Source organism: Odocoileus virginianus, chromosome 28, assembly GCF_023699985.2.
Source record: "Odocoileus virginianus isolate 20LAN1187 ecotype Illinois chromosome 28, Ovbor_1.2, whole genome shotgun sequence".
Lineage (NCBI taxonomy): Eukaryota > Metazoa > Chordata > Mammalia > Artiodactyla > Cervidae > Odocoileus > Odocoileus virginianus.
In genome coordinates, this window is record NC_069701.1 from 32,207,426 (window position 1) to 32,230,548 (window position 23,123).

Genomic DNA, 23,123 nt, shown 5'->3' on the forward strand with positions numbered 1-23,123 from the left:
TGCCTCCCACAACCAAGTCCTCCCAGGGGCACCTTTCCTCTCACACAGGCTCTGTGCAGCATCCTCTCTGCTGAGCCCACTTTTCATTAGAAGGGGTCTTAGGAGAATGCTAAAGGGAAGGACCAGGGGGCCAAAGGGGACAGAAAAGGGAAGATCCTCATTCAGACTTCTCCCATCTTCATTAGAGTGTCGCCTCTTGATGTCGTCTGTTCCTTTCCATCCACTATGCCCAGGGACTAAGCTCCTTGTACACCAGACCACATGGAAGATGAGCTGGGGGCTTGCTCAGAGCCAGGCAGAGATGAGGGGACCTGGAGTAAGGTGGGATCAGGGGGTTCTCGGGCAGGTTTCAGGTGCTGGTGGGGAGGTCATTCTGTTTAACAGTGCTGATGGGGACAGCTGCCGTTTGTGTAGTCAAAAGAGTTGTGGGTTGGGGCTGAACTCGATGTGGAGAGAAGGAGCTGAGGTCATTAGGATGACGGTCCTTAGAAACAGGTGCGGCATTCCTCAGATGCTAAGAGAATCTTGTTTCTCCAGCTGGTTGGTATGTAAATATGAGGATGAGGACGCACGCAGAGTGGAATGGGAGAGGATTTCCCAAGAATAAGCAACCTGAGGGCATTGCCAAACCTTTGTTACCCCGGAGTTGGAAGTTTCCACTAGAGCAGGGCTTCTCAAAGCAGGGTCCCCGAACTAGCAGCCTCCATGTCATCTCTGAACTTGTTAGAAAAGCAGATTTGCAGTCCCTGACCCACTGACTCAGAAACCCTTGGGTTTGGGCCCTGCCATCTGTGTTTCAAGCAGGCCTTTAATGACCCTAATGTCCGCTGAAGTTGGGGAACCTCCAGTCTGGAGTATGCAGATACAGCCTTGCCTCAACTGGCTGGACTCGGCAGACAAGAGCACTCAGAGGGAGGTCTCAGAGATGCAGGCAAGGTGCCAGCTTCCACGGGTGTGCTCAAGGTGAGCTGACCTAGTTTCAGCCTCTGTCCTGGGGCCCAGGGTCCCCTGCCCTTCCAGAGAAGTACAGAGCCAGATCAGACCACTGCATTGGCACAAGAGCACACTTTAGTTCAGAGACACATTTGCATAAATACTTGAAGTGGATCCACCCCTGCAGGTGGGAGCCTGAGAACACGGGGCTCTTCACAGTTCTGGGCTTGCAGCCCTCCAGCCGATGGGTTTAATACTGAAGATAGTCCCGGTCATCTCTGAAGACACCTCAGGGCGCAAATACGGGGCTTGCCGTGATGCTCACCATCACCCCAACTCCCCGTCTCTCTGTGACTAATATTTTCCTCACTGAGGTAGATTATTTATCAAGGGAACCAAGTAGAAAACAGTTTTTTCATTTAACTTTGCTTCCCCCTTTCAAACAGGCTGAACGAGTCTTCTGTTTGTGTCCCTTTTACCTTATGCCCTCTACTTGGACCAAGGAGGGTCCACCCCACAGCATCTGTGGTCTGTCTCCACTCTCCTCTCCTCCCCTTGTAGATTCACGCCCAGATGGAGGGCCATGGTGGTGTAAGGCCTGGGTAGGCTGGCAATACCACCTCCAGATGTGGGGTCACCATAGTGTGACCTTGTTTACACCCCACACCCCGAGTCCATGAGCAGAAGTCACCTACTCTGGATCACGAGAAGCAAGGCAGGCTTCTGCAGAGCTTGGTATCCTCAGGCTTCAGAGCCTCGTCACAGGCGGCAGAGGTCTGGCCGCTGGGGTCACGGCACTGCACTGTCCGCCGCTGCCAGCCGGCCCCACAGCTGTGAGAGCATTCAGACCAGTCCCCCAGCACCCACCGCGTGTTGAGCAGGGCCTGAATGACATTGGTGGTTGTCCTCTCTCTGCTGCTCTGCTTGCTGGAGTTCACATCGTCGGGGACAAAGAAGGTATATTTGACCTTGAGGGGATCCCCATGGACCTTGAGGAGCTGTAAGGTCAGTGGCTCGGGCAGGGACTGGAAGCTCTGCAGCCGCTCCAGGGAGGTGAAGGCACCGCTGTACCTGAGGACAGTCCCGTTCAGCAGGATGTACTGTTCTGTGGGAAAGATGGCGTTGTTTCCATTGAGCAGGTACTCCCCATCTGTGGTCTTCAAGGCCAGGTAGTTGCCGTCGTTCTGAACTCCCGGCGGACTCCGCTGTTTCACATCGATGTTTGTGGAGCCAGCCGGGAAGGTGACGATGTCATTGTAGCCATAACTGTGACAGGAACAGAAAGATACCCTTAGGACCTGTGGCTCCCCAGCCAGGCACTCAGGAGGTCAGAGTGGAGGGATTGGAGGTGGGCAGACAAAAATTTGCACTATCAAACCAGGAAATAGTTGCATAAAGTTGCCAGTAAATTAGCTGGTGAGGCCAGTAAGAATGCTCTGTACATTGGGACTTTTGCTTTGCCCGGCAGCTCTATTGTAAATGTTTGGAGATGAGATCTTGACGATAGCACAGAGGGGAAGGCAGCCCAAAGGGAAGTGAAAGCTGGGCTGTTGCTGCTCAAGTCCGCGTGGAAGACTCTGCTCCCCGTGCCTGTTCCAGGATCCGACCAGATGGATGCCTCACTCCCCTCCCAGAGTCCGTCTGTTCCTGGAGGTGTGGCTGTGTGGCTGAGGGCAGGGAGCAGGGTGACACTCTGTGCCCAGGGGCCTTCTCCTGGGCGTGCCAGCACCAGGAGCTGGGCCGTCTGGGGGGACAGGGTGCTCTGGGGCAAATGTCTCCCCTTTACTGTGGGCCTTGGACTTTCTGTGGGATGGAGAACCCTGAATTCTTATTCTTCTCTTTGCGGGTAGAAAGTGTTTGGTCTCACAGGCTAGTGGGGAGGTGAAGAGGACTGAGGAGGGCGGTCACTCTGTATTTGCTGTTCTTGCCTCATGCCCACTGGGAAGCTTGAGAGGACGCTGGCCCCTGCTCTAAGGCCTGAGTGAGCACTGTGGGGACTCCCCCTTTGACCGCCCCACACCCCATGGTTCTCTTTTCTATATCATTGAGTTTAAATTTGAACAGACTAGCGAGTTGTATTTGAAAGCAGATTCTGTTCTTTGATTCTGATGAGATGAGGTAGCATGAAGGAGTTGGGTAGGGGTGCAGTGTGGCCATGGACCCTTGCCCTTCTTCTCTAGGAAGTGTGTGCAGGGCAGGAAAAAACCCCTAGGAAAGGAGAAAACTGGGTTCTCCTTGGACGTCGTTACCTGCCATGGTGACCTCAGATGATCATGTTATCTCTTTGTGCCTCAGTTTCCTCATCTATAAACAGGGAATGACCATCCTGGCCCTGACAGACTCATTTTAGGAATCAATCAGAAGTGAAAGCACTTAAATATAGGAGGGCTTCCCTTGTGGTTCAGTTGGTAAAGAATCTTCCTGCAATGCGGGAGATCTGGGTTCAGTCCCTGGGTTGTGACGATCCCCTGGAGAAGGGAAAGGCTACCCACTCCGGTATTCTGGCCAAGAGAATTCCATGGACTGTATACTCCATGGGGTCGCAAAGAGTCAGACCAGACTGAGCAACTTTCACTTCACTTCACATGAACTTATGGATTTAAGGTGTGAGAAAGGATCTGGGGCTCTCAGATTCAGGAACCTCCAAGACTCCCGAGGTCCCCCAAGAGCCCCCTTTCTGAAGATCCACCTGCAGAAAGGGCAGGGCCCGCCAGGTACAGGTGAAACGTCCTTCCCACAGCAGGCCTGGAGCAGCTGCTTCTGGCAGGGGTCCCGGTTACTCAGCGCAGATCTGCTGCTGACTGACTAAGAGATGATGCAGCCCTGTGCACGTGGCCTGCAGCGGTCCCTCTGCCGATCAGACTGTGCCACGTGCTCTCCCACCTCCTGACCCCTCACAACCACTCTGAGACAGAGAGGACACCGAATTCATGCAGACACTGCAGCTAGCGCTCCCGGGTATGCAGGGGCTGCCACTGTCTATCTCTAAAGCCCGGTCCACTCCCGCAGCTAGGGACAGGACTCCTGGGAGACCCACCTGGAGGGACTGAAGGAGCCAGACACCTTCCTGCATGAGTCGCCTTTGCCCCCACACACCCCACACTTGTCCAGCTTCTTAGGTGAGTCCAGCACGTGATCACAGCCAGCCTTGACACACTGGCCACGGACACAGATGGCCAGAGTATCGGGTCCGCACAGGGTGCCGTCGATCACCTGCAGAAAGGAAGCGGGGTCTGAAGGGACCTGAGCATAGATGCAGCCCGCACGTGGTCCGGGCCAGGAGGCCTTCCTCCCCACCCGTGCATCTGAGTTCCAGAAGGTTCCTCACCTTGTCCTCAAATATTCTGAACTCGCTCCGCCCCCTGGCTAGGCAGAACAGTTTGCAGCGGTCCCGGGGGGACACCCCCGCATACTTGGGGACCCACTGCAGTAGGTTTCCCTCCACGTCTGTGTAATTGTAGGCATTGAACTTCTCACACTGCTGCTCCCTGAAGCTTTTCCCTAAAACAAGGATGAGAGGTCACGGAGTCACCATGCTGAACTGAAGCAGGGAGGACCCCGAGGGGGAGATGCCCAGATTCTGGGCAACCTTCTTCCTCCTAGACTTGACCTGGCCCCAGGACGCCTGTCACCTCAGTCCGCCCTTCCTCAGCACTGACCTCAGCGCTGACTCATGAGGCAGGAAAGGAGCAGCCAGCCCTGGGGGGGTTTTCTGGGAAAGACAGCATTTCTATTGGGGAGGGTCTTAATTCTGCTTTACAGATTCGATTTCTCTTGTGGCTCAGTTGGTATAAAGAATCCGCCTGCAGTGTAGGAGACCTGGGCTCGATTCCTGGATTGAGAAGACCCCTTGGAGAAGGAAATGGCAACCCACTCCAGTATTCTTGCCTGGAAAATCCCATGGACAGAGGAGCCTGGCGGGCTACAGTCCATGGGGTCGCAGGAGTTGGACACAACTTAGCGACTAAACCACTACCAACACCAAACCTAGGTGAGGATAGGGATAGCTCAGTAGGCCTGGGAAGCAGAGAATGACACATGGAGGTATATTTTGGACCCTCTGCTGATCATGACTCTTGACACTGGATGTTTGGACAGAGGCCCCCTCTGCCCCTAATTCTGATCTTGCCTCTGCACTCTACTTGCTGTAATTCTGGGTGTCCTTGGGGGAGTCCACCTGGAGACACTGCGATTACCTCCAGCTCAGTGAGGCCTGACTCCGTGTGGTTCCTCCATCACCTGATTGACTCTTCATTGGGTGATGTTACCACCTTCCTGCCTGAGACTGGAACCCTGGTATCTTCTCGACATTTGAGCACCTACATCTGCTATTTCCAGCATGTCACTAAGTCCTGTTCTCTGTTCAGGATGAGCTGAGGTTTTGCATGCTCCTTCCCACACTCCGCAACTCAGTCCACTGCTCACAAGCCAAGGCCGGGGGTTTCCTGTGAGACTTGGTGCCCAGTCTCCCACCCATCCTGCTGCTTCTAAGACAGGAAGACCTGGGTGTTTCCTTCTCGCGGTCCTGAAGTTAGCACTGCTCTTACTGCTGAGGTTCCCCACCCAGCTGGACACCTTTATGGTCTGTGGAGCTTCAAACCCCAGGTGGCCAGGCCCCCTCCTGAGAGGGCATCAGGACAGCTGAGGCTCACAAGAGGCGCTAGACACCCACTGACGGAGATGGCTGGTACCAGTGCACCTGAAATCCTGGTCTCCGCTCCTGTCCGTGTCTCCTTCGTGCCTCTATTCATTCCGCTCTCCTCTCCTCTCTCTCGTTTCCCCAGGGACCCTTCACTAGTGTGCCAGGAGGATGCCCACAATTCCAGGCAGAGGCTCTAGAGCCTCCTCCTCGTCTTGCAAAACTACAAAGCCTCCAGACTCCCTCGCTATTTGCCCTCCCTGGGCTGGGCTTCTGTGCTTGGAGGAACTTCTCTAACCTCCCTAAAAGTGTGTGCCATCTGCTGTCTGCCACACTCCCTGGAACTGCGACGGGGAGCTGGACAGGGTGGTGGGGCAAAGATCTGCCGGGACTCCCTCTGATGTCTCTGCAGCTGTCACTGCTCTGAGTTAAGGAGTTAAGGCATGTGCTTTCTTGTGGGCACTGGGGGATGTGCCTGGGAGGCAGACATGAGGCCACTTCCCAGGAAGGTTCCCGCAGGCAGATGCCATGGCCCCAAGGGGAGATGGGCAACCTTCTCAGGAGAAGTGTGTGCTAGGATCAGATTCAGAAACCTTCCCTCTGCCCTGGGCTGAACATCGGTTGGAATGACCCTGGAGGTGGCTCCAACAATTGCTTTGGACAATGCCTCCATTGTTCTGCACACAGACCAGGGTTTAGACTCTTCCAGGAGGAGTATTACTGTCGACTCTCACCTTCTGCAGAGCCCTCCCCCGGCCCCAGTGCATAAGCTGGTTGGGAGTTAGGTCCTCCATGTCCATGTCTCCAAAACCCAGGGCTGTTTCTCTCTGATTTTGCCAGGCTCTCCCTGCACAGTGAGGGGCGCTGCAGGCTGCCCCGAAGTGTGGTACCTCAAGAGCCTGTTTCTGTCTGCACCCTGGAAAGCCCTGAACCTGGAAGACCGCCCTCCTCCAGGGATGTGCTGCAGGCGCCGCAGCAGCCGCTCTGGCCATTACCGTCCGGGGGGCACTCCTCGGTGTGGCATGACTGGTACTTGGCTCTCTGACCCAGGCAGTACTTCCCTCCGTTCTGAGGCTCAGGGTTGGTGCACTCGCGGTATGAAAACTGTACTCCTCCTCCGCAGGTCCGTGAACATGCACCCCAGGGTCCCCACGGGGCCCAGCCTCCATCCACCACAGCCTGCAACACACAAGGCCGCGCTGACTGGGGGGAGGGGAGAGGGCCTAGGCTCTCGGTGGGACCTTCTTTCTTAGCTGTGCTTGTACTGGTGGGTGGAGTTCGGTAACTGCCCGATTCGTTTTCCCAGTGACCACAGTCTGTGCTGGCCTGGCCCTCGGCTGCCCCCCAAGCACCCAGGGGTCTAGAACAGTGCCTCGCCCTTTGTTAGGTGCTCAGTAGGAGCTGCTGAATGAAACACTTTTATGGGAATAAGGCTGAGGAAAATACAGTGGTTTCCCACGGGGGCTGAGACTCCCGCAGTGTTTGGAGACACTGGTCGCCACAGCTGGGCCAGATGCACGCTGTTGGCCTCCAGCGAGTGGGGGACAGGGAGCTGCTCAGCCTATACAGCCAGGGTGCACACAGCCCGGACACCACCAGCGCTGAGGCTGGGCAGCGCTGACCTGAAGGAAGGCTCTCGGGGAGGTGAGGCCGCTACTCTACTAGCCGCCAGGTCCAGGAGTGAGTGGGACATGCTGGGAACAGACAGAGTCACATCCAGCTTTACAACTGACCCTGAGGTCAGGCAGTTGTGATGGATGGGTACACAGAGTTTTCAAAATGAAAATAATTTTTTAAAGGTTACAAGAGTCATACGTGATCCTATAAAAAATGAAAAATAGGAAAGATGTGAGAGAAAGTGATGCTTAAAAATATACCACTACCTAGATGAAGCCACTGACATGATTTTCATCAATATCCCTTTGTACCTTTGCTTTGACTATTGTCATGAAGGTGCTGTGTTTTTATTTTACAGAGACATGATTCTGTCAATATATGCAGTATTTCCTATCTGTCTTTTCCCCTTAAAAATACATTAGAAGCACTAGCCTGGGATCACTTTCTGGCTAACTTTTCCTGTGTGGAGCTTGGCTGCACTGCTGGGGAAGGTGGGAGGGGACCACCTTCCCATCTCTCCCCTCAGGACTGTGTGAAGCCCACACTACAGGACGGGGTTGGGAAAAGCCACATGTTGGGCAGGGGCTAGGAGGGGGCTTAGAATGAATCCATGATGCCCATCCTGGTCCAAGCTTAGATGGAACATGTGGATTACCTGGCCACACAGGCCCCTGGGCCTCAGTGCACAGGATGCGCCCTGAGGACAGCCTTCTGGAGGGTGCGAGCGCAGGCCAACCTGTTGATTCAGAGCTGGGCCAGACCCAGGCTGGGACCCATCGGACATTATTTCAGAGATGGCTCAGTGACTCCAGTTAGAGAAAGGTGACTAGTCTCACAGTCTGGAAGTACTAAGAGCAGGGCAAAGGAGCCTGTCAATTAAAACCCCTTCTCAACATTGCCTTGCCTTTCCTGCAGGTTCACTCTGCCAAGTTTTCTCTGAGGCTCACAGGTGATTCCCCTTCCTTCTTCCCTCCTCCTGGAACAAGGGGTCCCCACACTTCCTCCCACTGTCCTGACCCCTAGCTATGAATTCACCTCAGACATGGGTAGGGCATGAATACTTTCCCCTCCTTCTTGATAGGATGTCCCTCTCTGCTGTCACTCACTCTATTTATAATAGAATTCATAATGGTTTCTGTTTATTGAGTGCCCACGACAGTCTTGTGCAGAAGAGTCCACACCTAGCACCAATCCTCCAAGTCAAAGTCCACGGCTGTTCCAAAGGCAAGCTCCCCAAACGCCCAAGCCCTGATAGCATCGTCCATTTGCTCTGAGTACACCCTTGAAGGGCTCCTCTTGTGTTTGAATAAATACGCTTTGCTTTGTGTGTCAAAGGATGTGTGGTTCTACTCATAGTTGCATCTGGCCCCAAGTCTCCTGGTTCCTAGCTCTCAAGTGTGGCTTCCTCCATGGAAACAGCCCTCCCCCTTCCCCTCTCCCTGACACCCAGTGGTCATCCCTCACCTCGGGCTTTTCCACTTCCTCCTCAGGCAGGCAGCTGCCCTCCCAGCAGAGATGCCCCGGCCCGCAGGGTGTCCCGTCGGCCCAAGGCAGGCTGGCATTCCTCGTGTGGCAAAGGGGGTCGGGGCCATCAATGCGGCACCAGAGCTGCGCGCAGGTGTCCTGCTCAGAGGAGTTGGGGCAGTGGCGGAAGCCCAGCCCAAAGATCTGCTTGCACTGTTGGTCCAGGTCATAGAGGGCCCTGCGGCCAGGGAGGTCTGTGGGCAGGGCGATGGCCCAGGAGGGGGCATCCAGAAGGCAGTCCCCTGAGGAATGGAGGAAGCAGAGAAATAGGAATAAGGGCCAGGGGTTCCCTCCTCCCACAGGACACTCAAGGTCTCCTTGACCTCAGTCCACAAACTGTCAACACTCCATCATCTAGAGAAATTCCTCCCAAGTTTTGACTATCAGTAGCATGTTTATTTAAAGGATTGAATTCTTTGTCATCCAGAACGTCTTATTTGTATTCAGTGGTTACCTAGGGAAGGCCAGCTAATTGTAACACTAATCTAAATCACAGTATAATTGGGGATGTAAATCCAGGCCCAGAGAATTAAAGCCAAAGTACTGATGTTTGAACAATCTATTATTTTTGCATCAAGAATCAATTGTGTCTTCACTTCTTTACTCCACAAGCCAGGCTGCCTGCACCAGGCACCTTGCCCCACTCCTTGCTCTCAGGGGGCATTCCTGCCTCTCTGCTGTTTTCACACTACCCTGTGATGTATAACTCCAGCCGGAGGCTCCATTCTCTGCTCTGTATGACAGTCTTCCATTCCCTCAAGGTCTGTGGGAACCCACCTTCTCCAACAGACCTTCTCAGACCACTTCTATCTGCTCTGCAGATAATCTCATTGGTGCTAGAAGCTGGGCTGAGGAACAGCAGGCTAGAGGAGTGGTTAGAGCACTCGGCCCTAGAGGGCAGTGAGGACACAGATGCTCAGTGTCTCCCATCCCGAGATGCCAGCAATTCAGGTGCCCACCGCTGACCAGGGAGAAGCGGGGACCTACCCTACCCACAGTCCAGGAATGCGGGTGCCCGCTGCTGGCCAGGGAGAAGCAGGGACCTACCGTACCCACGGTCCAGGAGTGCGGGTGCCCACCGCTGGCCAGGGAGAAGCAGGGGACCTACCATACCCCAGTCCAGGAATGCGGGTGCCCGTTGCTGGCCAGGGAGAAGCAGGGACCTACCGTACCCACGGTCCAGGAATGCGGGTGCCTGCCGCTGGCCAGGGAGAAGCAGGGACCTACTGTACCCACGGTCCAGGAATGCGGGTGCCCGTTGCTGGCCAGGGAGAAGCAGGGACCTACTGTACCCATGGTCCAGGAATGCGGGTGCCCGCCGCTGGCCAGGGAGAAGCGGGGGACCTACCGTACCCACGGTCCAGGAACTCTCTGAGGAACGAGGCACTGCAGGGGGACCAGGGCCGTGTTTTGTTCAGCTGGACGTATAGTGGCGCCATCATATGGTGCTTGTCCAGGGGCCCGAACAGCCGAGTACAAAGCTTGGAGTCGTCGTGGGGCATGCCGAGGACGTGCCCTGGGGAGGACGAGACCCTCAGTCCACCTGCCGCCTCTACTGCTGTCAGCCGTCCATCCATGGGGCACAGTGCTCTGAAGACCTAAGCAGTGCCAGCTCATCCAGGAACCCCACCTGCTTCTTCCTCAAGGACAGTTCTCAGCCCATTCTCCCAGGGGAACCGGAAGCATTGGGGTCCCTCTCTTTTCTGCCGGGGCCTTTGCCGATTCACATTCCCCTTAATCGTTTCCTCACTTTCTTACACTGTCATTGCAGTTGACCTTCTGAATCCTGACTGCCTAGCCAGGACACCCCCTCATGGCTCTATCTGAGCACTGTGCCCCCTGAGGCTGGCCCTTCATGCAGGGTCGGGACAGAGAGCATGAGGGCAGTTACTCTGTGACAACCAGGAGGCATGGCACAGTCCTGGGGCTGCACCACTGGCCTCTGGAAGGCGGGTCCCCCCGCCCAGCAGTCATGGCCTCTGGAGGTGGGGGTCTCACCGAGCTCGTGGGCTAGAGTGTAGGCCGCCTGCAGGCCCTGGTCCTGGATCACGGAGCAGCTCTTGCTGGGTTCACAGATGGTGCCAACGTTGGCCACTCCCAGGGTGTCGCACCTGCCCTCCTGCCCGCAAAGGTTCTGCTCAGGAGAAAGTGAGGGGTGAGGACAGAAAGAGGACGGGAACTGCATGTTCCTGCACCTCCTGAGATGAGGGACATGTTTTCAGCCAAATCTCTATTTCTTCACAAAGGACATTTTTCACCTAGATCAGCAAGACATCAGGCTGTGGGCCTGGGAAGTCTGTCCTGGGAGGCAGGATAGCCTGATGAGTGGTGAGGCTGTGGCACCCCCATAGGGAGACTGGTGGGCTCTGACCCCTGGACCTCGGATTCCCCAGCTGTGAAGTGGGGCTAAACATGCAGCGTTGGCCTCAGGGCTGTCTTGAGGCCTGTGGGGCGGGGAGCAGGGCCTCCACCCATGACGACTCTGGCTAGGCTTTAGGAAACCACCTACTTAAACCTCACTAGGAAGGTGGAAAGGCCTCCTGATTTGGAGACATTATGGGAAGGCCCTGGTTACCCGCCCCCGGGTTTAACCCTGCACCTGCAGCTGCACCTCTGAACTTTGTTCCAACTCCACATGTCTCTCAGGGCAGTTTGAGCCCTTTTCATCTTGTCATGACCTCAGCAGACCGTTGGTCGCAAACTCCTGGACAAGAGCCCTTATGCATTCTTCTGCTTCCCTTGAAATACCTCATATTTGTCCTCCTGACCTCCTCCCCCTCCCCCCCCCATCCAATTCAAGGCTCTCTGTCCAGCTAGGGCCAGCAGGGAGCCAGTCGCCACATTTGGGCTGGCTCCACATTTGAGCCACACCCCCCTTTGACCAGCACTGGGCCCGCCCCTTTCCCCACAGTGTCTGGAGGCCTTCAACCTCTCTGGTGAGCAGGACAGCCGTGTCGAAGTGCTCGGGGTGCCGGTCTCTGGGCTGGTTGGCGTCCCGCTGCCAGGTGCAGAAGTCGCGCAGTATCAGCCCGCTGTTGTCTGACACCTCGGGGCCCAGCTTCTCATCCCCCATGATCACCAACTTTATCATCACCAGGTTGATGGAGTTACCGATGCTGGGGTGCTTGTAGATGCGGGCGGCCATGGACATCAGCATCAGGATGTGGTTCTGGGGGAAGCAGGGGTGGAGAGGGAGAGGTCAACCTCCCAGCAGTGCCCACCCCTGCTGTCACCTGAGTTGTGCACTCCTCACTGCAGGGCATTGGTGTATAGCCTCTTTGGGTAGGCTCCTAAAACCCCCCAGGTACTGGCATTATTTCCCTTCTTTGTACTTATTAGAAATTCATGGCTGAGTAAGTGGCCTGAGGTCCAGAGCTAGTGTGTCAGCCAGCCCGTGAACCCTGAAGGCCTGGCTCCAAAGCTTGTGTGTTTAACATCCTGCCCAGCCACACATGGCCATGGACATCTAAATCCATTAAAATTCAATCCAATTAAAATCACTGTCCCTCTGCCACACCAGGCACATTTCAAGAGCACCAATGGCCACATATGACTCATGGCTGCTGCAGAACATTTCCATCGTCACAGAAAGTTCTTCAACTGGACTGCACATGTTATCTACCTTAACCTGGACACCCACCATCTCCCTGCCAGTCACCCGTCCCCTCATGCTCTCAGCCCAGAAGCACTTGTCTGAGCACTCAAGGTTAGAGTCCATGAAGAATTGTCCTCAGTCTGCTGGGGTAACCCCTACTCTTCAGGAAGGAAACTTTGCTGTAATGGTCCCTCCTGACAAGAGCTCCTCTGCACCAGTCGCAGACTGGACATGCGTCACCTCAGGAGATGCTCACAATGATCTGGGCAGTAGGGATGGCTATCCCCATTTCTCCAACAAGGAAGTGGAGGTTCTCACAAGTCAAATATCATGTCTACAGCCACCCAGCTCTTAAACCTGGAGCGTAGCACAGGCTTGTCTGCCTCTGAGGTCTACGTTCTTCTCATCAAGCTCCCCAGGGCCTGGCCTCCTGGCTTCTGCCCGGACAGCCCAGGGGGTTTGCTCTCCTCAGCTTGAGGCAGTAGAGAACCAGATGGGCTGGTGAGACCCAGGCTCTCAGGCTCACACTGCTTCTGGTCCCACCAAGGTCAGAGGAAGAGTGGACGTCGGTGCTTGGCCTCTGCCCAACCCTGGGCTGCCAACAGCTCCCAAGACCTCCGGGAAGGCCAGATCAGGTCACCCTCTTGCCTCCGGGACCTCCAGAAGGGCGTCGTCTAGGATGATTTTACAGAACAGGGAACCAAGGGGATGGTCCTCCACCAGGAGTGTGGCCAGTCCTGCTCCCTGCCTCTCAGGGCTCCACACTCCTGTAGCCTCTTTTTCTTCCCTCCTGTGATCTGGAAGGTGGGGCTGGAAGGAAGGAACCGAAGGTGAAAGGTTACAGAGGGACATTCCGGGGCTGAGGCCATGTGTGGGAGTTCCAGATGAATCCCATTATTTGTGAATGGGATCTGTCTGTTCATCTCACCGGCAACCAGCCAGATATTTGGTAAGCCCTATAAACGGGTCGGCAGGTCACTTAGTGTGTCAGGCATTCCAGCTACGTTTAGGCTGATGTAAACATCTTATCAGCAAAGCTGAAACTTGGCACCCGCTCCCGGAGTCAGATTCCTGAGGGAAACAAGTAACCACCTCATTAGGCAGCTGGGGGTGAGGGCTGAGGAGTGGCAGCCTGTCAGGCTCCTCCCTCCAGTTATCCGCTGCTTCCAGGGTGCCCCCCCCCCCCCCCCCCCCCGACGAGGACCAGCGGCCAACTCCTGGAACAACCTGCAACAACCTGCAACCCTCCTCACAAGAGAATGCCCTTCAAGTTCCAACATCACAATCTCAAGACTAGGGAGATGACGTTTGATAAAGAAGGCATGTAGGTGAGAAACGCCAGCTGCCCCACAGCAGTCCCTAAAGGCTTGGAATAAGGAACCGGTGATCTAAGGTTTAAGAAGGCTCTGGTTCCCAAGCTGCTCTGTCAGACTAGCAGAGACTGTCGACCCCTGGTGTGAACCGAAGGTACATGAGCACACGGGATGTACGGCCTGGGGCTCGTGGATTCTCCTCCCTGGGGTTCAGGGAGTTCATAGCATCCTCTCCAATCATGCAAGTGGCAGGCTGAGCCTGCTTGAGAGCAGTTTTCCTTTTAGGCAGTGGGTTTTATGGGAGGACAATGAAGGTTCCCCTGGATGCTCTCTTCTAAGATAATTCCCATCGCAAGAGGGCTGCCAGGCCTGTATGGTCCAAAGTGTCTGTTCCACAGTCCTGGTCTGGCCCACCTACCTTTTCTCTCATCTCACTGAGGTTTTGGGGATGAGAAGTTCCTCTGAGGACTGGTGGCTCGGGTGCCTGTGCATCTAACTGACCCTGGGGGCAGGGAGCCAGGCCTGGGCAGGCAGGCAGCCATGAGACTGTGAACCCCACTTCTGGGCCTATCTCCTGGTCCAGTCAGACTGGAAGGTCTGACTTCCAGTCCCACAGAGGGCAGGCCCAAAAGCACCATCCAAGGCAACTCTGGTGTTAGCTGTGCTTTGCTGAGCATCTGCTATGTGTCAGGCCCCGGGTCAGATGCCTTTTGTATGTTACTGTCTTCTCCAGACACTGCCAGATCCTGGTATAACAGTGCCTGTCAGGCTGGTGAAGAAATTGAGGTTCAGAAAAAGGGGTAACTTACTCAAGTCATGCATGTCTATTTTCCGTCAAAGTCTATGCTCTTCTTCATGGCACTGATTGCCACCCACCTCTGCTGTTGCAAGGACAACTGCAGGACAGTGAAAACAAAGTATGCAAGCAAGACCGCATGCCCTTGACATTGTCTCTGTCCTACCTGCCTTCCCAGTGGGACAGGAGGAGAGTTATGTGGTGACTCTAGGACTGTTGAAGACTAGGGCCTTTTTAAACTGGGAAGTACTTTATATGGTCGATCATTCTGATGGCAACAGACTGAAGAAATGAAGACTTGGTCTTTTCCAGTGGGGGTTCATACTTTTCGGGCATATAACGTGTCCGCAGAGACTCAGACATGTGTCTGTTCTGTTATTATCCAAAACAGGACACTTCTGAGAGTGAAGATGAAGTGTTAATAATTAAGTCAAGAAAATCCTAGCCAGGGGCCGTGCTGGGCACACCAGGATACTTGGCCACTCTGGTGATAGAGCTGGTGGGAGACATTTTCCCGGAGGGCAGTGGAACGGGAACGAAGTGACTTAGCCCTCCCTGAAGCCACTGGCTAGTAGCTTGACTCTGGGATGCTTCTGGTCTTCTTTGGAGACCTCCCTGCTCAGCAGCACCTTGAGAAGCTCAGTAGCTGGTGGTCTGGCTAGACAATTTTCCAGACTGAGCGTGGGATGCTGCTCCCCACTCTCGCCCCTTCCTCATGCAGTTTCATCCGGGAACAGTCAGCAGCAGCTGGGTGCAGACAGAGTTAAGGTCTCTTCTGAGGTGGTCCCCCCTCTCAGAAAGCCGCCTTTGTCTGAGCTCCTCAAGTGTACAGAGTCTGGAAAACTTCCTTGTCACTTGGCGGTGAGGCCAGTCTTGTGCACGGTTAATTCTTTCTCTGGCCTTGAAGGCAGTTTCTTCTCAGGACTGGGCCTCCCACGGTGGCTGGACTGGTTTGGGCTCCTGGGCTCAGTGACCCATTCCCGCAGCATGGACGATGTCAGGGGAGGCAGAGCCAGAGTCACAGACCCTCCTGTGCTGAGCAGGCGGCAGGGCCCAGTGCACCAGCACGGCCATCGGGTGAGGAGACCTGGAGGAAGTCACAGATCCCCTGTAACCTTCGCTTTCTTCCTCTGCCCCCTCACAGGTGTTTGCACTGTGTGGGCCCTGTAAACCATTCTGCAGGTTGAATGTCCTCAGCGTGTGGCTTCCCCACGAGGTGCTGAACTTTCCAGAAGGCTCACTAGGAAGCAGCCTCAGCAATGCTTAGACTAGACTCCATTACCAAGTCCAGGTGTGTCTCTTCACGGGGGAGGGGGAAGCATCTCTTTATCCTCATTACACACCCTGGTGGCTGGGACACCCCAAAGCACCTCCATCTGTGTGAACGAGGTCTCCAGGGGACTCCTTGAAGAGTTACTTGCAGAGAACTAGGTTATATTTGAGGAGGTGTGTCTGGGCAAGCCAGGTCCTAGGGAACCTGGCCTTGACATTCACTTGTGCCTTGGCTGAGCTCATGGGCCAGTCCAGGGGATTGAGCTGAGAAATTCAGGTCTATCCTGTGGCATCTCCACAGCGGGCGAACAGTCAGAGCAGAGGGGCCAGGGGTCAGTCATAGAAACAGCTGTGCCTCGGCCTCAGCCCCACCTGGGGCAGTGACAGCGGGATGCAGGCAGAGACAGGAAGGGAGAGGTGTCAGGGCTGGCTCCAAAGGTAGAGGGAGCCCCACCCACCCGGGGAAGGACCTCAGCTTTCAAGGTGCCTGACAGCTCTTCTGGGGTGTTCTTCTGACCCGGGGGGTACTGGGCTGCTGCAGCAGTCCCGTCTGTGAATGTCCAGAAACCTGTGTATGTGGAGGGTACCACATGGGACACGCACATGCTGGGTCATCCAGCCAAGAGTCCTGTGAGGGTACAAGTGGCCCTGGGTGCAAAGAGGAAGCCAGCTGCCTGGTGCGGCAGACCTGGAGGCAGAACCCAGCCCTGCCCTTGCCTCAGCGGCCTGGGAACCCTGGTGCCTGGCAGCCCGCATGTCTGCTTTCAGGTGGCTCTGACCTCTGGAGCTGCCAAGTACATGCTGGAGGCAAATAAATGGCATCATAAGTGTGTGGGTGCTGAGTTGAGCTGAGATGGTAGGGAAACTCAGGGAGGACATTTTGACTCTAAAGACCAAAAAGCAATGACTTTTCCCACTGCATCTCCCTATTCTTGTGAGCTTTCCTACTCCTGGTTGTCAGGCAGCTGTCAGAAAGGAATTGTGTGTGGGAGGGCTCAGCACTGCACTCTGGGTTTGAGGTGGAGGGACTTTGCCAGGGTCCCTGGTAGCCAGGTATGGCTGTCCTCAACCTGAGATGGGAGAAGCCCCACCTGCCACCCTCTGGAGGACATGCTGGGGCAGGAGTCAGAGGAGGTGGCTGGCACCTTCCTCTGCTCTCCTGGAAGGCCGGGAAGCAGATACTTGGTCAGTGCAGACCCACAGTCCTTGGGCAGAACTGGGCTGCGGGGTCAAAGCTGCCATCCCATGCTCTGGGAGGAGTGAATACACAGACTGCCAACACTGCCAACACACAGACGGTTTGAACCACCCTGGCAGCTCCCAGGGAAGCAGCCACGTGGGCCTTTCACCCCCAGTTCTTCCCACCTTTGCACCTAGAATGCATTTCCCAGTGACTGACAGACTGCGAAAGCTGGGGCAAGAAATAGAAGGGTCCACCGTGCCTCATGTAGACTGTTGTGCACAGGTGGTGCCAAAGCCCTCGAGGCAGGCATCAGCTGGGCACAGGCTGAGGCTAGAATAGGATGATAGCCAAGACTGCCATCACCAAAATGGCAGCAACTGAGCCGCAGCTGCGGCCAGGGTGCCCGTTTCAGGAATCGGTGCCTTCTGGGGAGGTCAGTCCTCCATGGGGCACATCTCTGGTTCTGCGCTCCCAGGATAAGAGAACGTGCAGCCTCGCCTGGAGCCTTCTGCTTCACCTGGTCCTTGGAGGAGGTGCTGGGGTGTAGGGTGACACACACAAGTCCTGCTGAGTCTGCAGCATCAGGAATCTAGTTGGAATCGGCCTGGCTGCAGGAGCTGTCCCCTGGACTCAGTGCCCTGCCCCAGCTCAGTAGAGAGCTGTGTCTGGGTGGAGGGCAGCTCAGGTGGGCTGAGAATAGTTCTGGCTCCACCAGGAACACTCACCACAGGAGGTCAGATCCCCATCGTCTTCTCCTTCCCTCTCCCCTGAAGCTTCAGGTTCCTGGGCTGAGTCCCCAGGCAGAAATTCTGTTCCCCTCCCTTCTCGTGCTGACGCCGGTGCTGCCAAGTTCTGCCAGGGCTGAGCGCCAGGTTGGCAAGGTATCTGTGCCCCTGATCAGAACCAGCTGGGCGCACAGAAGTTGGGCAGCCCCTTTCCAGCCTCAACTCCCTGCAAACAATGTCTTTTACTTAAGGCTGCCTCAGTTCTGCAGGCAAAGGACACCTCTGCATCCCAGTGGCCTTTCCTTGGGAGCCCCTCAGGTCTGGAAACAGTAGGGGGCTGAGAAATGGGGCCTGGGGTAGATGCTCTTCCCAAATGCTCACTCATCATCTCTGCTGGGAGAGGCAGGTGTCTGAGCTGGGGGTGCTTTAAAACCCACTTTCAGTTCAGCATGTGTGGGATAGGGGTGGACATGGAGAAGGGGGCCCAGGGCCTCCCCTCCAATCAGAAGGGAGGTAGTGGCAGGAGCAGGTGGTCTCCTGGGTGTCAGAGGTCATGAAAAGAGTTACTTCTCGTTCTCAGAAAGGAGGGGAGCCTGTTTGGGGTGAGGAGCGGAAGGATTTTCTCAGAGGGACAGGAAAGGGAACAATTTGGAGACTCTGGGAGGTGATCAGGATACGCCTGCACAGCAAGTCTTACCTCTAGATCCTCTCCGTAGAAAGCAGCCATGGATGCATCGGCCACCAGCAGCATTTCCACAAAGCGGTCCTCCGACACAAACCGTTTGGTCCTGCTCTTGGCCCCCAGGGTTGGTGGTGGCTCGCTGGAACTTTCTGCCTCCTCTTCTTGGCCCTCTTCGTCGTCCTCCTGTTTCTCCGTTTCCTCCTCCTCCGCTGTGCCGGCTCTCCTCTCTTGCCTCTCACCCTCTCCCGTCTGCGCCTCCCTCTCAGACGCTCTGGACAGGGGCTGGGCTGCCGTGGCGGGGGGCGCGTGCCCCCAGCGCTGCAGGAGGTGTGGCTGATGCAGGGAGCGCCCAGCGCCTTGGGGCTTGATGGTGAACTCCTGGCCTTCCAGCAGGAAGGTGCCGCTCAGCCCGCGGCAGAGGCTGACGGCCGCCAGCGACTCGGGGTCCCGGTTCACCGTGCCCGAGAAGATGCAGCCGCGCAGCTCCCTCTCGCGCCCGGCCGCCCCGCCGGAGCCCCCGAGGCGCGCGATCTTGAACTCCGGCGCCAGGAAGCTGTCATCGGGCTCCAGGCGCAGCTCCAAGTCGCGGCCGAAGGCGGACAGGTGGAGCGCGACCTCCCCGGCGATGCTCTGCAACCGCTTGGGCACCACGAGCGCGGAGGCCGGCCCCCTGCCTCCGGGCCGGGCCGGGGCGCCGCGGGTGAGCGGCGGCAGCAGCAGCAGCAGCAGAAGCGGCGGCCACCGGGGGGCGGCGCGGGGCATGGGGGCTGCGGCGGCGGCGCGGGAGGCGCAGGAAGGGGGCCCGGCGCGGGCAGGTGCGGGCGGCCCGGCCGCTGTCCTCGCGGGTAGGCGCTCGGCGGCTGGCCGGGCGTGTGTCCGGTGGGCGTCTAGCGGCGGCGGTCCCCAGGCAGCCTCTCCGGCTCGCGCCCGCCCGGCCAGTGGAGCTGCAGCAGCTGGCGCCCTGGCCGCGTGCGCGCCCTTCACGCCCGCCTCCTCCACACCCCGGGAAGCACCGAGTGGGCTGCCGAGCTCTTCGTATTTATACTTCCTTCCCGGCTTTGACATAAGAGGTTTATTTTTGATCTCTCACTATTCCCGTTTCCCCTCCCCTGGGATCAGAGAGAGAAACTGAAAAGAGAGAGCAAGAGAGGAGAGAAAAAAATTCTGGATGAAATGTAAAACCAATCAGGAGTCAGCGGGACTGGCTCCCCCGCCCCTCCTCCTGTAGGAGTCAAAGCCAGCTCTTTCCCCCTCGTTTTCCGTGGTGCCACGTTAATTCCTCCAGCTCTGGACGTGCCCTTCAGTCAATGATCTTGGGGAGGGCCCAGTCGCTCCCTCCTCTCTGGTCAGGTGCCCAGGACACACCCCCAGGAGACCCTTGCACAGGTCCCTACAACAGTGTCACTTGGGGATCCGACTGTGCAAAAACGAGGTTCCCAGAGAGGGTTCCAGAGCTCTTCATTGTAAAGCAAAGGAGAGGGGTGAGAAAGATCATATTAAACTCAAGCTCCCTGCTAAAAATCACGTTTTTCACCCCAAACTGGGGATCAGTGCAAACAATACCACCTGGTTGGCACAACTAAGGACTCTTACTGCCTGGTCAGAGGCTGGGGAGGGGAGCAGAACTCAGCAAGGGGGTGAGTTACCAGAAGGGAGGGGGCAGTAAGTGCTTGCAGCCTCGTCTTTGGCCCTGAAAAGGCAGTCGGAATGGTGCTCAGCTGCCTTGGCACCTCAGGATGGGTGGCACCCCTCCCCCCACTGCTCGTGGCTGTGGGTTCCAATGTGGATGCGAGTGGATTATGGTGTCCTGCAAGATCACCTCCCCGGGGTGAGAGGGGCTGAAACCTGGAGAAGGGAGTAGTACGGTCCACAGACCTCTTTGAAGAACTCAAAATGCAGCACTTGATGACGCCCCAGTCCTAATGGCCAAGGTCTGAGCTAGCCTGAGGGTCCTGTTCTCTAAGGATGGGATCCTAGGTGTCCTTGAGGGAGATTCCTAGAGGTCAGGACGATGAAGTCCTTTGCCCCATCCCCTGCTCCAGCTGCCTGATTCTCCGCCTGGGTTATGGTGCCTGCAGTTAACGTGCAGTTGATGGTGACTTCACTTCAGTCCTCCCACTGCATCGCCATCTGTGGAGGATCCACGTGAATGCGACCTCTCAGGGCTTCTTACTCTCAAAGAGGAGGCCCCCGCAGACACAGGGGCTCCTCAGTGATCGCAGAATACCAGGGCGAGTCCTGGCAAATCCCCTCCAAGGGTCCCTGCTCCTTGCTTCTGAGAAACACAGAAAGCTGAGCTTTCTGTCCTACATGCTGCCCAATCTTTCCTGGGTAATTTGCAAGATAGGAATAACTCAGTGTGGGAAAACACACTTCTGGAGGCAGGGGAATGGAAAGAATGGCCTCTTCAATCCTTTCCAAAAATGAGCAAAACACATAAGGACACAGAGGTGTAACAGCTTTGAGGGAGTCTGACTGTAAAGTTTAGGGGATACAATGGGTTAAAGGACATAGAGAGATTTTACCTACAGATAGACAATAGACAATGGAATTTAAAACTCCCCAGACAAAAAAGGTGGCTCAGAAATTTATAGGGCTCTTTGGTCTTTGGCTACAGCGTATTCCACATTTGGGTCAGATACTGAATCTGCTTTACAAAGTAGCTAGGAATAGATAACGAATTTCAGCGGTGTGATTAATGATAATAGACTTTTGATGCCACTAAAAGTCCATTTCAACATGCTTTAGACTTCTGGCCAGTACAACCCAGTGCTGTAGAATTTTGTGTGTTGTAAGAGAATTGTATGCTAACGGATCTTGTGGCAAAAACACAAGGTGGAGAGAGTTCCTTTGGGCTTCTGGAGTAGGAAATTCTGAGAGGCAGAGAGAAATGACACTACCTTTGAAAAACAAGTATTGGCTTGTTACTGGGCTCTGATTGATATGTAACATTTGATTATAAATTATACTATAATATTAAGACCTCAAGCGACAATCATGCAATGGGTACAAAGTTCGCCCGAAACCTACAGCATTCAGCAATCCCAGGAGTCCAGCATAATCAAGTGAAAATGTTGTATTTAGGACCAAGCCAAACCTGAACCACATGGGGTCGCTGTCTTACATGAAAGGATTTCTATGGAAGGCCTGGAGCAAGAGGGTATAATTAAGCATGAGCTATTTATCTGAATCACCTGTAAAATGGGGAAAGTCATTTGACTCTTTTAACTGTACAAGAAAAACAGCATGCATGATTTACTGATGGATCAGTAAATATATAGCATGCACTTGCTATTGAAAAGTTGTTGCAAATAATTCTGTCACTACTAAATTGCTGCCAAGTACTGGGGAAGGTAAAAGTAACCAATTTGCCGAATTATATTCTATTCACCAGGTATTAAGCAAGAGAGTTTAACTGAATGCCACATATACATATTCTTGGTTGGTAGCCAATGGATTGGCTACTTGGCTTCCCCTTTGGGTAAAGAATAACTGGCAAATTCACTCCAGAGAACGATGTGGAAAGGAATTATGGTCTGACATTTGGGAATTGTTTGAGCTACTAATCTTTCAGTAGATTCTCTCAGTCTTCCAAATTCTATGAACGATGCCCTATCTCTATTACACATGAACAAACCCATATCCAAGCAGTAGAAGTTGATCCACACTCCAGTGACTTAAAAGGTTTGACTTGTGGGCACACCAAAAATGTGGCCAGCTGGGAACAAAAGCAACATACAGGTGGGCTCAGGATTAAGGTATTTCCTTACCTATGGATCTCATTGAATCTATTATTTTACAATGTCCAGTTTGTCAACATATTAAGCAGAGAAGCTTGGCATATTAGTCGAAGGACAATTGGCACATGGCAGGCTGCCTGTGCAGATATGACAAGTTGATTATATTGGTCCATTAATTCAAAATAAACGATGCCAATATGTGTGTACTGCTATGGACTCCTATTCTGGATATTCAGTGGTGATTCATTTTGGGAAAGGCAATCAGACTAATACCATTAAAACGTTGGAAATAATTAATTTATATTGTGTTCTACTTTATATTCAAGGTGACAAGGGGTCATATTTTAAAGGTAAGTTTATACAAGCATTTGCCCATTAACATAATGCACAATGGATCTTTCATATTATTATTCTCAGGCTGCTGGTTTGATTGAAAGAATGAATATTTTGCTTAAACAATTAATTAAACTTGAAGAGGGCTCTTATAAAAACTGGAGGACTAACTTGAATACTGCCTTCAACATTTTATATAATAGACTTACAGGAGAATCAGAAACTCATTTGATGAGAATGATTATTCCAAACTGACAGATTCATAAAATAGACTTCTATCCTGAGACAACTGAGTATTTTGAAATTAGCCCAGGGCACTCTCTCTTTTCTGGGCTACTCCTGAGGTCGCAGGACTAGATTTGTATCTGTATTTGAACACAGACCTATTAAAAGATTGATGTCTGCTGTTTCAATTGGTATCAGAATTAAAATGCCTCCCGGACACTTTGGATTAATCAAAGAATGCTCCAGTTCAGTTTTCAAAGGGATCTGTGTCCATGGTGGAGTTATAGACCCAGACTACCACAGAGGAATTTGAGTAATTCAACAGAATAAAGGAAAGGATGATCTATTTATTACTAAACATGATCTAATTGCCCAATTTCTGGTTCTTCTATGTGTAATTGGCAAAGTAGAAAAAGGAGAATTTTCAACCTATCTAGCAGTTAGAGGTGATGTAGGGTTTGGATCTGCAAATTAAATACATGCAGTTGGAGCTGAAGTCTGGGTGAAGCAGCTTCAGCCAGACCTAGCGGTCCTCCTGGACCCACT

The 23,123-nt window shown here is 54.3% G+C and overlaps 1 protein-coding gene and 1 long non-coding RNA gene across 3 annotated transcripts in view; one reads left to right on the forward strand and one right to left on the reverse strand.

The window, feature by feature from the left end:
• Positions 1-23,123, forward strand: part of LOC110125578 (uncharacterized) — a 91,260-nt gene that overhangs the window by 48,952 nt on the left and 19,185 nt on the right. The window contains exon 1 of one of the 2 annotated variants that reach the window (XR_002310115.2): positions 19,276-22,020. The exons of the other annotated variant lie outside the window; for it this stretch is intronic. This is a non-coding gene — a long non-coding RNA (uncharacterized lncRNA). Of the gene's footprint in view, positions 1-19,275; positions 22,021-23,123 lie in introns of those variants that run through there. 2 annotated transcript variants of the gene reach the window in all.
• On the reverse strand, positions 1,051-19,371 carry ADAMTS8 (ADAM metallopeptidase with thrombospondin type 1 motif 8). Its single transcript, XM_020874666.2, has 9 exons — positions 18,295-19,371; positions 11,643-11,882; positions 10,712-10,847; positions 10,062-10,229; positions 8,654-8,955; positions 6,568-6,751; positions 4,262-4,434; positions 3,971-4,146; positions 1,051-2,199 (listed from the first exon to the last, which is right to left on the reverse strand). Exons 1-9 carry the CDS (start codon positions 19,342-19,344, stop codon positions 1,635-1,637), a joined length of 2,994 nt encoding a protein of 997 aa, XP_020730325.2. The 5' UTR covers positions 19,345-19,371; the 3' UTR covers positions 1,051-1,634.

Coding starts and splice junctions, on each gene's coding strand:
- ADAMTS8 (XM_020874666.2), bottom strand. CDS start 19,344: ATGTCAAAGCCGGGAAGGAAGTATAAATACGAAGAGCTCGGCAGCCCA. Junction 4,435..6,567: donor CGAGGAGTGCCCCCCGGACG/GTAATGGCCAGA, acceptor TCCTTGTTTTAG/GGAAAAGCTTCAGGGAGCAG. Junction 4,147..4,261: donor TCAGAATATTTGAGGACAAG/GTGAGGAACCTT, acceptor TCCTTTCTGCAG/GTGATCGACGGCACCCTGTG.